Here is a 17401-nt window from a genome sequence, read left to right as displayed (position 1 = left end):
AGAAGAAGAAGAAGAAGAAGAAGAAGAAGAAGAAGAAGAAGAAGAAGAAGAAGAAGAAGAAGAACAGTTTTCTCAGTGCCGTGGTGAACCCAAGGTCACCCAGCTGGCTGCATGTGGGGGAGCGCAGAATCGAACCTGGCATGCCAGATTAGAAGTCTGCACTCCTAACCACTACACCAAACTGGCCTTAACCTAATCTTTCCACACAAAGGGACATATTATTGCCCATGCAATTTGGACTGCATAGAACAGCATGTATTTGGAAACAGCTTTCAGAAGCTAAAAGCCTCGGCAATCCGAAACAGAATAAGGAAAGTACTATTATGGACATCGCCAGGCTGTAAAACAAGACCCTCACTGAATGATTCACGTCTACAGAATAAACACAGCGTCCCAATCTAGTTTCATCATTTAGAACTTAGACCCATTGTTATTATGTTATCATAATAACTTAGTCAAGTATTACCAATACCAGCAGCTGTTGAATCAGATCAAATCTCAGCTGATATGCCATCTGTTTTAATGACAAATCCATTTTAAAAATAAACAACCCTAAATTTGTCGTGTCCTTGCCTGTTCCTTCGTTATCTGTTCAAGTTCTGTTTCAGCTGGCTGTCCTAATGTAGGCTGGCTGGGGAGAAAATATTTAAGTGGCGCTAAGGGAAGAGCCGAAGCCAAATGGATTTTCATGTTTGTGGGATTGTCAAAAGTCAATAAATCACATCTGAAGCAAATTGACTTTCAGATTTCGTTTTCGGGTTCAACTAAGCTGCTTCAGGTGTAAAATCTTGACTGCATTTTGCTTTCCATCCACCTGGGTATTTCTGCAGTGAGTCGGCTTTAATTCCCCCCCCCCCCCCGCTTCTTTCTGTGATGGTGATGGATTGGTTAATTAACCTGCACCTTTTAAAAGGAGCTGCAAGGATAGGATGGGAGGCAGTGAAGCTTGAAGGAAGCAAGGAAGATGGGTCCGCAAACCAGGCAGGAAATGTGGGCTCAAAGCTGGGCGCTTGTTCATTGATTAAATAATAAAACGCAGAGCAGAAATCTAAATGGAGCAATACATTTCAACTAAAAGGCGGTAGTAACTATTACTAAACATGAGGCATGGGGTGATTTCCTACTATATTGTGGCTTCCTTTGGTGTCTGTGACAAGCAGCATACAGACATTCTAGACCAGGGTTAGTCAAACTGCGGCCCTCCAGATGTCCACGGACTACAATTCCCATAAGCCCCTGCCAGCGTTTGCTCCTTTGAACCCCCCTTGAACTTCTTCTAACTGATCTGCTTAATAACGTTGTCTCTGGAGGCTCTTCCCCCTCCATTGCCCTACTGTTCAGGTATGTCAAAAGTAATCATTTATTTATTTATGTATTTATTCATGGTTTAATTTATAGCCTGCCACTCTCAGCTCATAGCGGGTCCCACTAAAAAACCCAATAAAATAGACAACATTTGTCCCCCTTAAAAAAAAACATTAAAAAACCCCTATGGCAGCGACAATTTGAATCCCACTGAGCTAAAATCCGGTCACAGGGGGACCCCGAGCAATGGCCCAGCATGCACAGCGATGGTCGGCTAGTGGGGACTTCCAGTTCAGATCTTAGGGGTGCCAGGACGCCTCCCCCCCTCAGTGGTTGGAGTTGTGAGTAGGTCTGGAGATGGAGCCTGGGGAGGACAGGGACCTCAGTGGGGGACGAGGCCAAGGAGCCCACCCTCCATTTTCTCCAGGAGAACTGATCTCTGTATTCTGGAGAAGGGCTGAAATTCCAGGGGGTTCCCAGGTCATCCCTAAAAGTAATGTCTGACTAGGGCTCTAGGCAGGAAGGCTTCTATCTTTATGGAGATGCACCGGGAACTACTCTGAACACGCCCTCCAGGTTCACGGCTTGATAGGGCAGCGCTGGTCACTGGGAGCCATGGTCCCGGAGGAAACAAGGGCTGGCCACGCCCCGCTGTCCGTGCCATTAGTGTTAGGGTGAGCGCTGCCATTTCAAAAAGGCTGTGCCCTGCTCTTTGTGGGCTTCTGCTTGGTAGGTTTCATTATGATTTACTGCCTCGAAAGGCAGCAGCTTCTAATATAATTTAATAATATGCTATTCAGCACATTTGCAATATCGTTCATTTTATTTGTTTTACCTAGCGGTCTCCGCAAGCTGTAACATCACAAAAAACACATATAAATATATGTTAAAGCCTAACCATATTAAAACCACTCTGTTACATTAAAGCCAAAATTATCACTATAGACTGAGGAAGGTGTGTTCCCCCCATCCCCCCCCCAGCCTGTCCCTTGCGGGGGGGGGAAGGGGGGAAGGAGAGGGCCACACGGCTGATCCTACATCAAAGGCCTGCAGCATGTGAAATTCCAGCAAGTTGACCTTATTGTTTCTTCAAGAAGCAATTACTGACCTTCCACAGTAGCAGGCCTCCCATCGTGAAAGGGCTGAAGACGGTCAAGAAGCAGTAGACAGAGGCTGGATCAAAGCTACGCACCCAGGATGAAAGCAGAATCCACATTAATCAGATGCATCTTGCATGGGCTTATCTCCATTAGGAGTTTAAAAGTAATGTCCTACAGTTGTAAGCTTACAAGATGCACACTGCAGTCCCAAATAGAGTGAGACCCTACTAATTCCACTGTTTCCAGGGTACAACTTGGCTAGGGGTGGCAACATTATGGTACTCATCATTTCCTCCTTGGGTTTTAAGGCTGTAACCAAGTAGGCCTTGCCTGCTAATTGCACACAGTACAGTACCTTTATTGGCATACTAAAAATGAAATGGCATACAGTAAATAATAAATACCAGTTATCGACAAACGCCATGTATAAACAAGTATACAGAATAAAACTAAAGACATTCCTCTGATTAAGATACATACGATACGAGTAATGTATAATCAGGGACTCAGTCAATGTATCTGAATCTTTCTCTAGTAAACAGCAGCTAAAATTTTTTGAAACATGCTTTGTTATTTCAGGGATCTCATCGGCTAAGAAATACTGTGTCACATTTACAGTGAGATCCTTTTTGGGCATGCAAAATGGGCCTGATTAGGTGTGATTGCAGTTTGAAGAATAGTGAGTAGATTAAAAGTATTTGTGGAGTTGTTTCTGCTCCACCAAGATGCCAGGCACACAAGCATTCGTACCCTGGGTATGTTTCGGTATCTCCCTTTAGCCACGGCAATGGAAACATATTCATCCTGGACTTCAGGAATGCACCAGGGTGAACTGGATCTAAGATATTTGAGAAATACTGGGCCACAGAGTACTGAGCATAGAAACGGGGAAAGCTTACTCAACACATCCCCGGTTCAATGAATCCACTGTTTTCAGGGTACAACTCTGCTTGGGGTGTCCCCATTTTTATTATTGTACTCCTAATCTCTTCCCTTAGTTTTCAGGCTGTAACCAGTACTCCTTGGCTGCTAATTACACTCAGCAACGCTCCTTGCAGAAACCTTTTTGTTTTACAAGAGGACTCGCTAATCTGTACTCATAATTATGGACTGTTTGGATACATCCAGACCAACCACAAGCAGAGTGTTGTGAAAACAAGAACTGCTACAATCTGCTTTTACAGGTCTGGCACAGCTTCCTTGAAAAGGCAGAGGGGTTTGCACAAGCCTGACCTGGCCTTAGCCTCGGGCCTTCCAGCCACACTCTTGCCCCCTCTCCAGTTTCACAGACTTTTGCTTCCCTAGCAATAAATGTGGCTGAAGTGTTGTGCAGCAACTGCCAAAAAAGGTTGAGACCCATGCACAAAATTAAAATGCAGTTAAACATGCCCTGTTAATACACAAAATATCAAATATACTTTAATTTTGCAGCCACATTCTAAAGCAGGCCTTCTCAACTAGGGCTTTGTGAATGGGTGGGAATAAATTATTTTTTAATTTTTTTAATTTGTTAAACATTTATCAGGTGATATGACCATATATAGAGCCTCTTATGGCGCAGAGTGGTAAGGCAGCAGACATGCAGTCTGAAAGCTCTGCCCACGAGGCTGGGAGTTCACTCCCAGCAGCCGGCTCAAGGTTGACTCAGCCTTCCATCCTCCCGAGGTCAGTAAAATGAGTACCCAGCTTGCTGGGGGGTAAACAGTAATGACTGGGGAAGGCACTGGCAAACCACCCCGTATTGAGTCTGCCATGAAAACGCTAGAGGGCATCACCCCAAGGGTCAGACATGATCCAGTGCTTGCACAGGGGATACCTTTACCTTTTATGACCATATATGGTCATGTCGACCTCCCCCCCCTCCCAAAATGGCCAGTGATGATGAACTTGGAGGGGGTGGGAAGGGGAAGGGCCTGGGTGGGCGTATCTACAACAATGCCTCCCAACCCTAGTCTGTAAGATTACACCACTTCTGGGGTTTCTTGAAGCCTGAAGAATGTTTTGGGGGTTTCTCAATGGTAAAAAAATTTAGACAGTCTGTTCTAAAAGTTCTGCTTATATAAGTACCTATGCCTAGTATAGAAGAAGAGCTGGGATTTTGTATCACACTTTTTACTACCCAAAGGAGTCAAAGCAACTGACAACCACCTGCCCTTCTTCTTCCCGCAACACAGTGGTCCCCAACCTTTCCGAGGCTGGGGACCGGCAGGGCATCGGGCTGCGCCCCCGCGGACCGCGCCCGTGCGGGCCACGCCCGCGGATCGGGCCGCGCCCGCGGATCGGGCCGCGCCCACGCCGCGCCCGCGGATCGGGCCGCGCCCACGCCGCGCCCGCGAGCCGCGCCCGGGCCGCACCCGCGGATCGGGCCGAGCGGGCGTGGCCCGCACAGGCGCGGCCCGGCCCTGATTCCCTCTCCCCGCCTCCCGCAGTAAGAAGCTTCCCGGGCCGCAAGCTTGCGGCCTGGGAAGTTTTTTACTGCGGGGGCGGGGCGGGGAGAGGGAGCCGCGGCCCGGTGCCATGGCCTTTGCGGCCCGGCACCAGGCCGCGGCCCGCAGGTTGGGGACCACTGCCGCAACAGACACCCTGTGAGGTAGGAAGGGCTGAGAGAGCTCCAAGAGAACTGTAGCTGGCCCAAAGTCACCCCAGCTAGCTGCAGGTGGAGGAGTGGGAAATCAAACCTGGTTCTCCAGATTAGAGGTCATTGCTATACCACATTGACTCTTAACTACTCCACCAAACATATAAATACAGGTTAAAAAGTACAAATTATTTCCATATACAAGAACCAAACATATTTCAGCTAATAGCCTTCCTCAGTGGTAAAAATAAAATTGAGCATTCCATAAATTGAACATATATACAGATTGGACCAAAAAACTCATAAAAGACAACGTGAGACTTACTCCCACCTGTGGGTCTCACCCTATTCCGGTTAACTTCCTTTTGCAGGGTTGTCTTCTTTCCCACTCTTTTAGCTGCACTTGTACAATGATTACATCATCAGATTACTAATGGGGAGGGCCCAAGTATCGACTTCCCCCCACAAACTCATGAAGCAAACTGGCTGAACTTGGACCAATCAAACTTAGCTTAACCTACCTCGCAGGGTTGTTGTGAAGAACAACAGGGGAACAACAACATGGGGCAGGGGATGATTATACCACATATGCTAACCTGAAATCCGTGAGATGAAACTGGCATTCCAGAAATACCAAAATCAGAATGATCTGATCTTTAAAACAATAAAGAATGGCAGACTAATGCAAAACAAGAAAAATTATGCCAATCTGCTTAGTATGCATGACCTAGCATCTTCTTTCACTCAGCCTGTTTCTCCCCCTCTAGCACACTTTGATCCCTTCCTTCAAGGAGATCCTTTCCTCCTTTTATCTTCACAACAGCTTTGTGAGGGAGAGGGGGACAGGGCCACGCAACATGGAAGAAAGTGGATTTGAACCCAGCATCACACTGACTCTCAGTGTAACTAGTTACCTGTTGACAGAAGCGATGTTTCCAGTCCCGAAAAAGGCTGTCAGTATGAAAAAAATCTGGGCGGGTCTCAGGAAAAAAAACATAACATACTGCCTTTCAAACCAAATATCAAAATACTTTTACATTCCTGCAGAATTCCAGCCGCTATGAACCACAAGGAAAGGCAGGGTATGTTTTAACCCAGGGGTGGGCAAACTGTGGCCCTCCAGATGTCCATGGACTACAATTCCCGTGAGCCCCTGCCAGCGAATGCTGGCAGGGGCTCATGGGAATTGTAGTCCATGGACATCTGGAGGGCCACAGTTTGCCCACCCGTTTTAACCAATCAAGGCAGCATTCCCAAGTAAAGTGTTGTACTCAAGATGAGAATGTTCATGTCTAGAGATTTAGTTCCAATAAGGACCGAAGAGAGAAAAGCACATTAGAGAGTCCCCTCTGGAAACACGGCTATTTGGACACGCTTTTGGAATGAGAGATAATCTCTTTAGCTCTAACACATCATGTGGATTAGGGTCTCTTTGGATTCCTCCCCCTCAATACAGTGTGGACCTGTTTGGGCAGGAATATTTGTAGATCAAGGACAACTAAGAGCACACAAACCTAAGAATTTAATGCTAGGAAGGCAAGAGAAGAGACAGAGCTGATGAGGCATTTGTCTGAATGAATCTACAGGGGGAGCCTGAAAATATTGCCTGCAACCCTCAGCTGGTCTGAGGCTGATCTGTGACCCCCTGCCTCTTTACACCACACAGGGCTTAACACACCACCTTGAACTAACCTTATCAGCATCTTGATAGAGTCTTAAAGCATGACTGTTTCTACTGCCTAACAGGAAAAGATGGCAGAGATGGGGAGTCTTCTCCTATGACTGCACCAGAGAAGAGGTCCCTGCAGCCCTTTTGGCCGTGCCCTGCCCTTCAACTGTGAATGGAAGAAACAGGTTACAGTAGATGAGCAATTGGGATTTGAGTGTCCTGCATAGTGCAGGAGGTTGGACTAGATGACCCAGGTGGTCCCTTCTAACTCTATGATTCTATGAATCTAACTTTGGCCTGTTGTCTGTCTGTAGTGAGAGAGATGAAGTAAAGAAAGAATCCAAAGGGTCTCTCTCCTGGCCTTCTCCCAGATCTCCAGCCTCAATCATCAGCTCTCCAAAAACAGGTTGGTGTTAACCCGACAACGTTTCATCTATTTATTCTGTATAGCAAGCTTGAGGTTTTAACATTCTGTGTGCAAGACTGTTAAAGACAGTAGTGCAGATACAAGAACCCAAAGCATGTTTTTATGTCATGTTTAGATTAGATTTAACAACTCTATGACCTAAAAGGTTTACGAGCAAGACTCTTCCAGTTGGGATGTATAACTAAATCTTTTGTTCATACGGATAGCTGCGTTGTTCTGAAGCAACATCCAGAAGCACTAAACCTCTGAATAACAGAGCCAAGAGACAACATCAGGGAAAGTTCTTGGTGTCTCTCCCGTTACTAGCAATCCAGAGGAACTGGTTGGCCACTATGTGAGACAGGATGCGGGACTAGATGGACACTGTCTGATGCAGAAGGGTTCTTCTGATGTTCTTAGAAAGGCCCTGGCCTCTATGCCCTGTTGCTGGCCTCCAATGGTACTAGCTGGTCACCTTGTGAGATAGCAGGCTAGACCAGATGTACCACTGGTCTGATCCAGCAGGGCTCTTCTGATGTTCTTGTATACAAACTGTGATCATTTGGGATGAGAGCCCTTTGTTGATAGCTGCCCTGGGAACTCCATGGGACAGTGGGGATTTGAACCTGGATCCCCCCAGCAGCACTATGACCAAGAAACAGGGCCAAGAATAGTCTTCGGTAGACTGAGGTCCAGATCTATACCACCAATTCAGGAGTTGGCCACAGGGGTCATCAGAAGAACGAGCAGGTTCATAAAGAGTTGCCATGGACTTCCACTGGGCAAAAAAAAGCGCTACACTTAGAGGCGAGATTATGAAAAAGGCACAGTCTGCTGGGCACAATAAATATCTATATGCAAATCACCCAAGGATGCACTAGAAATGCCTTCATTACACGCCGACAGCCTGGCGCCCTGACGAATTATTTTTAAGAAATAATATCTGCAGGCGATTTCAACTGAGATGATTGCTTCCAAAATAATGGTTCACTGGGGTTTAGGCTCCTGGCCCAGATTTCATCACCTTCAAATCAGCTCCAATAGCCAGCCTGTCACTACGTACCCGATGCAAAACTGTCAGGTCCCCAATTTGGTCCCCAACTGATGATGCCCACAAGATCTCATTCTCCACCCCCAGGGAGCGGTCTCTGCCTACTTGTCTCTGCTTCACAGTTAGGTACAAAAAAGCGTGCATTTGTAAATTAACCAGAAAGAGAGAAAGCTCCTGGAAAACACAAGTCTGAGATGCAAAAGCTCCTTACTTACTTACCGTATTTGCCGGTGTATAAGACGACTGGGCGTATAAGACGACCCCCCAACATTTCCACTCAAAATATAGAGCTTGTTACATTACATTACAGTACTATGGGCCACTATGGGCAGCTATGTCTATCCCAACTGAAGTGCACCCGGCGTATAGGACGACCCCCCCCCACTTGGAGGCATGTTTTTCAGGGGGAAAAAGTAGTCTTATACACCAGCAAATACTGTATTTAAATTTTACCAAGCCTTTCTCTCCAGTGAGGACCCAAAGCAGATGGCATCATTCTCTTCTCAGCCATTTTATCCTCACAACCATCTTGTGCGCCTGAGAGTGTGCCGTCGGCCTAAGGTCACTCAGCAAGTTTCCAGAGCAGAGTCAAGATTCAAACTCGGGTGTCCCTAAGTTTGATGCACTAAGCCAGGCTTTCTCAACCAGGGTTTCGTGAAACCCTGGGGGGTTTTGACGGCCCTAGAAGGGTTTCCTGAATGGGTGGGTTTTAATTGATTTTGATAGATTTGTAAAATTTGCAAAACATTTTTCAAGTGATATGACCATATATGGTCATGTCCACCCAACTCTCCCCTCTCAAATGATGGGTCTGGAGTGGGTGGGAAGAGGAGGAACTCCGGGTGGGCATGTACCCAGCTCTGCTTCTCAACCATACTCTGCACAATAACAATACTTATGAGATTTCTCAAAGCCTGGAGAATGTTTCAGGAGTTTCTCAGTGGTAAAAAAGTTAAGAAAGGCTGCACTAACCACTACATACTGAAAGCAGCCAAGTATTAGATGAAGGAAAAAGGGTGGGGGGAGAATTAGCCTGGCCCAAGAGCCTGGAGCAGGCTTCTCAACCAGGGTTTCATGAAGCCCTGGGGTTTCTTGACAGGGCTTCCCGAATGGGTGGGAGTTAATTTCTATATATATATAAATTGGCAGGGCATGCTTGGCAGGGCATGGCCAAGGGGGCTGCAGGGACCTCTTCTCACTCTGGTGCAGTCATAGGAGAAGACTCTCCATCTTTGCCATCTTGTCCTGTTAGGCAGTAGAAACAGTCATGCTTTAAGACTCTATCAAGATGCTGATATTACATTTATTAAGCATTTATGGGGTGATATGACCATATATGGTCATGTAGACCTGAGACCCCCCCCCCAATTGCCAATGAGGGGCCTAGAGGGGGTGGGGAGGGGAGGGGCCTCAAGTGGGCATGCACACAGCTCTGCTTCCCAGCCATATTTGGCACTATCATGCCACTTCTGGGGTTTCTCAAAGCCTGAAGAATGTTTCAGGGGTTTCTCAAGGGTAAAAACACTGGGAAAGGCTGGCTTAGAGAGCCATGGGAGAATAGAAGAAGAAGAAGAAGAGTTGGTTCTTATATGCCGCTTTTCCCTACCCGAAGGAGGCTCAAAGGGGCTTACAGTCGCCTTCCCTTTCCTCTCCCCACAACAGACACCCTGTGAGGGAGGGGAGGCTGAGGGAGCCCTGATATTACTGAAGAAGGAGAAGACTTGGTTCTTAGATGCTGCTTTTCTCTACCCGAAGGAGGCTCAAAGCGGCTTACAGTTGCCTTCCCATTCCTCTCCCCACAACAGACACCCTGTGGGGTGGGTGAGGCTGAGAGAGCCCTGATATCACTGCCCGGTCAGAACAGTTTTCTCAGTGCCGTGGCGAGCCCAAGGTCACCCAGCTGGTTGCATGTGGGGGAGCGCAGAATCGAACCCGGCATACCAGATTAGAAGTCCGCACTCCTAACCACTACACCAAACTGGCTCTAGATTTTGGCAGCAGAGAAACGGTGCTCCCCAATTCATCCCCAACCTATGAGTTCCTGTGGGGCCCAAGGTGACACCCTCTGGTCACCTAGAGATTTCTGTGCCACACTTGAAGTTCCCCCAAGCAGGGCTTGGCTCAAGAGTGAAAAGGATACGAAGAAAAAAGACCGCCTGATGTCCCCCATGTGGAGCTGACGAAACTCAGTTATATCAGCCGTGTGTGAAAAGCTGAGGGCAGCAAGCTATAAAAGACAGTGGAAGAGAAATCAATGCAGCAGTGTCAGTTAGTTCATGTTGATATTAAAGGCATATTTTCCAGGGAACAAATGAGAAATTAAGGAGCCTGCTGCTCCACGGAAGCCAGCCTGGGCCGCCCTGGAAGCGGCCTTCTCCCGCAGCTTTATTACACTTTAATGACACTTCTCAAGAAAGTTATCGGCGAAATGGAATGATCCAATAGAAAAGCCTCCGCCGCAGCCACCACAGGTAAGGAAATAACTCCTTGACCTTTCCGTTTGCTCTCTTATTTCTCCTCCCTTCCTCCCCAGCCTATTGATGGGAAGAGACATGTTTCCATTACTTGCAAAAGTCGCAAAGGGTTCGGCACCTTTAATAACGTCCCCCGGCAAGCTGCAGGGGAAAGGGATCGTGGAGTTCCGTCTCCACGGCAGGCTGGTTTCTTGCTGCTCCGGAGTTGCTTCGCTTTCCTAAAGACTCCAGGTCATCTAGCCCGGGGTAGCCAAACTGTGGCTCTCCAGATGTCCAAGGACTACAGTTCCCATGAGCCCCCACCAGCCATCAGGGGCTCGTGGGAATTGTAGTGCATGCACATCTGGAGAGCCAGTTTGGCCACCCCTGGACTAGCCCAACTTCCTGCTTAGCACAGGAAACCCAAAGTGAGATGACCCCCCCCCCCCAATAGATGGCTGCCCCTGCTTGAAGACCTCCAACAAGGGAGCGTCAACTCGCTTCCAATGCTCTGTGGCTAAATCTTAATGAGCAGCTAAAACTTACCTTCCTAGAACTCCTTTCTGTTATCCTTTACAGGAAACATACCTGGCAGTTTTAGACCTGACCTGGACAGCCCGATCCAGTCATATCAGAATCATAGAATCATAGAGTTGGAAGGGACCTCATGGGTCACCTAGTCCAACCCCCTGCACTATGCAGGACACTTATAACCCTAACGCACATTCACTGTAACCTGCCACCCCCTTCGCCTTCACAGAATCAGCCTCTCTGTCAGATGGCTGTCCAGCCTCTGTTTAAAAATTTCCAAAGATGGAGAACCCACCACCTACTGAGGAAGCCTGTTCCACTGAGAAACCGCTCTGACTGTCAGGAACTTCGTCCGGATGTCTAGTTGGAATTTCTTTTGAATTAATTTCATCCAATCGGGTTCTGGTCCATCTTTCTGGGGAAAGAGAAATCTACTCTGCTCCATCCTCTATGTGACAGCCTTTTAAATATTCGAAGATGGCTATCAAATCCCCTCTCAGTCATCTCTTCTCCAGGCTAAACAGACCAAGTTCCTCCAACCTTTCCTCTTACGTCTTGGTCTCCAAACCCCTCACCATCTTTGTTGCCTCCTCTGGACACACTCCAGTTTGTCTACATCCCTCTTCAACTGGGGTGCCCAAAACTGAACACAGGACTCCAAGTGAGACCAAACCAGAGCAGAGTACAGAGCAGGTCATATCTCAGAAGCTAAGCAAGGTCAGCCTCGGTTAGTGATTGGATGTTTGAGCAAATGAAGATAAAATTGGAAGGGCCACCAGGCAGCCACTGCAGAGTAATATCTTACACTCAATGCAAGTATTTCTATCTATAAGAAAGAGCCTGCACGTGTTCACTCCATAGGTGAAACTGAGGAACAGGACTTGGATAAACGGGTGGTTTCAATCATACCTTCAGCTGCACGTTTGCTGAAATTACTCCATGCCTGCATGAAGAAACATCAAGCAGACACCGACACTGGCCGTACAAGTGTAACTTGTGAACGAGGCATCCAGTGTCAATGGGGTTACAAATCAAGCATTACCTTTGATTTCAGCGAAACTCCATAACCTTTTTGTGCTTCGTGTTCCATGTTAATCCACACAAACATCAACAGAGCCAAGGCTGGTGGGAAAAGGGCTTCATAGCTACACGTCAACACAAATGATGACAAAGGTATTAGTTGAGCAACAAAATCAGGAAAACAAAAGGACCAAAAAGGAAACATTAACAACAGATAAGAGGTCGGGCAATGGACGAGGCCACGGGGAAAGGGAGCTCCCCACTCAGTTCCTGTATTTCTATGAACAGACTTCATTTGCACCTCCTTTTGATTAAAAAACACGCAGGAGGCAAGCTGGATTCATGCCAACGTTTTAGTCTGAGGGAATAAAGGACGCTCCTTCCCCACCTTATGGCAACCCCATAGTAAGTCCCCAGTCCTGCCCCAGGGACCGAATTGATGTGCTTAATCTATGCAGAAAATGCACAGAATATACTGGGTTTAAAACACACACACACATAAACAACAGAGTTACCCTGTGCTCAGCAGAAGGTAGGTGGACATCAGTGAAAGGAATATGCTTAACAGCCTCAAGTAAAGCATTGTAGAGCTTAAGAGTGGCACTATCAAGGAAGAAGCTGCAAGAAATAGAAATAATTGGTCAGGGGAAGGGAATGTGAACGATCCTGCCCTGGATTGCTCTCAAAAATGGGGCACTATTGCGGGGGAAAAAGTTTCAACATTTCTTATAAACGAACTCCCCCCCCCCCCCAAAACACACAAACTTCGATTTATTGAGCTGACACTGGTTCTGCTGGGCATTCTGTACATACACCGGTTCTGCTAGTCTTGCAAAAAAAGAAAACAAACCTTGCTTGCATTTGTGAAACTGGCATTACCACAGGGGCAATGGTTCTACTGGGCACTCAATACATGCCCTGGATCTGCTGGGGTTGCAGCCTCACCCTTTGCTGGGATTTGTTGAGCTGGAATTGCCACAGTGGCCCTGGGTCTACAAAAATGCCCTCCCCCCCCCCTTCAGCTTTTATTGCAGAGACTTTCTGGTCTGATATCAGTCCCTGCTCTTTTTGTTTGTTTGTTTTTGTTTTCCCCGTTCCTCAGAAACAATGAAGGATGGGGACACCTCCTTTGGAGGCCCACGGGAACTGATCCCCTGGCCCAATTGTTCTGACACTTGGGGCGTCCTTTGAGTAGAGCAGCAGTTCTCAACCTGGGGGTCGATTGACCCTTTTCTCAGGTATCACCAAGGCTGCCACTGCATGGCAGCACCTGCCACGCCGCTGCCATGCCGCCGCAGTAGCAGCGGCCTTGGCGACCCAAAGCGGGTTGTGGCATTAGGAAGGTTGAGAACCACTGGAGTAGAGGCACTAGAAGCTATACTGAAAATATGCTTCCTCTACCTCAAAAAACATGTCCCCCAACCTGCAGAACGATTCCCCATTATAGCCTCTGGGGATCATTGACTATAATGGCCCCCACGGGCTATAATGGAGTCAAAGGTATTTAAAGGTGCTGTGGTCCCTTTAAATGAGTTTGTGAACTCCCTATGCCTAACCTGTCCTCTCTCTGCACATGCTTCGTCCTGTCCTCACCCCCCATTCTCTCTACTAGTTTCTCCTGCAGGAACAGTGCTGTCATACTTCCGTATACATGATGCTGAATTTAGCTGGCAATTTGTGATATGGAAAGTACTCTTTAATTAGATTAGTACAGAGGAGGTCAGAGTATAGTAGATAAGTACAGAAAAGGGCAACCAAAGTGTTTTGGGGGTTGGAGCACCTTCTCTGGGAGGAAAGGCTGAGGTGTCTGGGACTTTTCCATTTAGAAAAGGGATGACTAAGGGGGAATATAGTAGAGGTTTATAAAATATGCATAGCATGCAGAGTTGACAAAGATAACTGGATGACCACTATGAGAGGCAAGATGCTGGACTAGATGGACCACTGTCCCAATCCAGCAGGACTCTTCTGATATTCTTATGGAGGCCTCAACCTCTATGGCCTGTTCTTGGTCCTCCAGGGCAACCGACTGGCCACTGTGTGAGACAGGATGCTGGACTAGATGGGCCATTGGACTGAACCAGCAGGGTTCTTCTAATGTTCTCAAGACCTTGGGTTCTATACTCCTTGGGTCCTATATTGTTGGCCATCCGGAGAAACTGGTTGAAGCCACTGTGTGAGACAGGTTGCTGGACAAGAATAACTCCTGGGAAATGATGAAATCGAGGTCATTGATGGGGCTGTGAGAGAGAGGATGGCAAATTGTATTCTGATTATGTGTGAGAGACAGATAGACAGAGTGCATGTTCAGAGGATTATATAATGGTGCAGGCTGTGGGCACTGACAAAAAAAACTGCTGACAAAGAGTGACTACCGGCCTGCAACAGCAGCGTTCGTTTTACGCTCTGACTGCAACCTGAAAATGAACTCAATCTACTTGAATACATCTAAGTTTAACTTCTGCAATGTACTTCTTGAAAGATTTATTTACTGCAAACTCTGCTACACTAACCCAGTGAAGAGGCTCCTCTTGCATCTGATCAAGACGCCTTTAACAGGATCCACATCCGACCCCTTAGAAAACGACCCAAAGAACAGTGAACCGGACATTTCCCTTTGCCAGGCCATCATCATCGATATTCCAGATGAATCGAGATCAAGACAGGGAGGCTCACCCAGTGTTGTCCAGCTCGTAATTTGATTTATTAAAGGCAGTCCTCGTTTGCTTTCCAGACTACTGTGAGTATTTGTGACAATGAAAGACGAAAGGGCCAGGCTCAGCAACTGCAAAAGAAAGCAAAACGTATAAACGAAAAGAACAAGGTGCTTTTAAAGAAGAGGGCCAGCCAATCACCCAGCTGGTCCAGCAACAACAATGCAGTGATTAAGAGCATCAGACCAGAGAAAAGTTAATGTTGTCCTGCAGAGTTAATGTTGTCCCCCCTCCCCTTTTGAAATTCAAACCCATAAAAGAAAAGGAGAAATTAGTTGACTCGCATATAGTAACAGAAATTTTATTACAGTTTGAATCAGGCATATAACAGAGGAAATTATACAATGCATCCCTACGCCCACATATTACGGCTGAGGTTCCCCACCTCAAGTGGCAGAACGAATACAGGGCGCTATCAATTGTGAACAGTATGCATTTGCTTAAATGTTTGGATTTCTGCCCAATCGTGGTTAAACCAACATGTCGTTCACAATGGACAGCTCCACCTGGGCATTTGGCCACTTAAAAAGAAGGGATCAGCCAGCCAGGTAATTCTTAAGATCTTAAGCATCAGAACATCGTACGGGGAGGTGAGAGGATATGGCCCTATCAGCAAAAACCCTGGACGTTTTCCAGGGTTGGAGCAGTGCTGTTACTGGAGAAGTTTTCCAGTGTTGGAGTATTCAGAACTACTATGATGCCGCATTGGCTTGGGTGTCTTTTGGTCTCCACATATGATCTTTATGTATCACAGAATGATGGTGGTTCAGATAATGACAGATTCTCCTGCGGGGAGAACACAAACCCCGGTCACCATTCCTTCCTGAAGAAGTAAGCAGTGGACTCGCAGATGCTTCTGCCCTGCCACAAATGTCGTTAGTCTTTCAGGTACTCCTGGACCCATTAAGTGCCTCAAAGTTGAAAAAGTTTGACTTTCCTGAATATTTTCTGAATCCCAGTAGCCTACTGGTATTGGGATTTGGGAATACTGGGAAATAGTGATATTTTTCAGGTCCAATATACCCAAACCTGAGCGATACCACAGGGTTTTGTTTTTTGCATATACCTAATTGGGACTATGAGCCTCTTGTGGCGCAGGGTGGTAAGGCAGTTGACATGCTGTCTGAAGCTGTCTGTCCATGAGGCTGGGAGTTCAATCCCAGCAGCCAGCTCAAGGTTGACTCAGCCTTCCATCCTTCCGAGGCCGGTGAAATGAGTACCCAGCTTGCTGGGGGGTAAACGGTAATGACTGGGGAAGGCACTGGCAAACCACCCCGTATTGAGTCTGCCATGAAAACGCTGGAGGGCGTCATCCCAAGGGTCAGACATGACTCGGTGCTTGAACAGGGGATACCTTTACCTTTAGTTGGGACTAGGCAGCTTGCAAGCCCTAAGACTCCAGCCCTAAGACTCTATGACTTCCCTCCCTCCCTGCTTTGCATTTTTATGCAGGCATCGCAGGTTTGTTTACCAGCGAGCGTTGTGTAAGCCACGGGTGCCCCTTCAACGGTTCGTCCCCTCCCACAGCAAACTGTTGATTCATACTTGCATAACCGTATTTCATGCTCCAGTTCAGCCAAAAGAAGGAAGTTCTCAGGAAGTTTGTTTTTATAAGAAGGGGAGTGAGATTTGTCAATAGGAGTCTGTTTTAAGCTTTCAGCATTACAGATTAGAGAGGTAATTAGAATCTGGCAGCAGCTCTTTGGCACCAGAGTTTATATGGGTTTAATGAATTTTTCTTGACATGATTCCATAGAGAACGCTGCAAGACATCTAGGTTGGGGTTGGGGTTGGGGCTCCCCCCCCCCCGGCATCTCAGGCTTTGGACTTGGCCAAAAGGACACCAACTTTCCCAAACCCTCATGTTACAAAGGCGATCCCCAGCTGACACTATGTTGTTAGTCTATTGATCGACGTTTGGGAAAACAAAAAAGCTGAAAGGAGTCCAGCTATCCAGACTCATGGTTCTCCCCTTACCAGGGAGGCTGGCCCCACCCGCCCTTAGCAGAGAAACAGCGAGAGTGGGCTGGAAAAGGCTACAGAACATTCACACATGTTGCTCACCCAGGCCCAGATGGTTCCATCTCAAACGCACCCACGACCAGTTCCCCAACGTGATTATTCACTGCACCTCACAGCAAGATGGTGCTGTGGTGGTTTGGCTTGCTCTGCTATTGTGTCAGCCACCTGCCCCCCACCCCAGATGGTTGCCCACAATCTACTACCTGTATGCTGGGGGTGAGAGCCTCTTGTGGTGCAGAGTGGTAAGGCAGCAGACATGCAGTCTGAAGCTCTGCCCATGAGGCTGGGAGTTCAGTCCCAGCAGCCGGCTCAAGGTTGACTCAGCCTTCCATCCTTCCGAGGTCGGTAAAATGAGCACCCAGCTTGCTGGGGGGTAAACAGTAATGACTGGGGAAAGCACTGGCAAACCACCCCGTATTGAGTCTGCCATGAAAACGCTAGAGGGCGTCACCCCAAGGGTCAGACATGACCTAGTGCTTGCACAGGGAATACCTTTACCTTTTACCCTGGGGGTTCTTGATGGCCCTGGAAGGGTTTCCTGAATGGGTGGGA

The 17401-nt window shown here is 47.4% G+C and overlaps 1 protein-coding gene across 1 annotated transcript in view; it reads right to left on the bottom strand.

The window, feature by feature from the left end:
• Positions 1 to 17401, bottom strand: part of PIGN (phosphatidylinositol glycan anchor biosynthesis class N) — a 90540-nt gene that overhangs the window by 20521 nt on the left and 52618 nt on the right. Inside the window, exons 21-26 of the mRNA XM_077351173.1 lie at positions 14790 to 14898; positions 12629 to 12731; positions 12136 to 12238; positions 10250 to 10336; positions 5898 to 5953; positions 2414 to 2489 (exon numbers count right to left, since the gene is read on the bottom strand). Of these exons, the coding sequence (XP_077207288.1) occupies positions 2414 to 2489; positions 5898 to 5953; positions 10250 to 10336; positions 12136 to 12238; positions 12629 to 12731; positions 14790 to 14898 (534 nt within the window). The remainder of the gene's footprint in view (positions 1 to 2413; positions 2490 to 5897; positions 5954 to 10249; positions 10337 to 12135; positions 12239 to 12628; positions 12732 to 14789; positions 14899 to 17401) is intronic.

The sequence above is a fragment of the Paroedura picta genome, chromosome 9, assembly GCF_049243985.1.
Source record: "Paroedura picta isolate Pp20150507F chromosome 9, Ppicta_v3.0, whole genome shotgun sequence".
Lineage (NCBI taxonomy): Eukaryota > Metazoa > Chordata > Lepidosauria > Squamata > Gekkonidae > Paroedura > Paroedura picta.
Note: the sequence above shows the minus strand (reverse complement) of the source record. Positions and strands in the feature narration are given on the sequence as shown.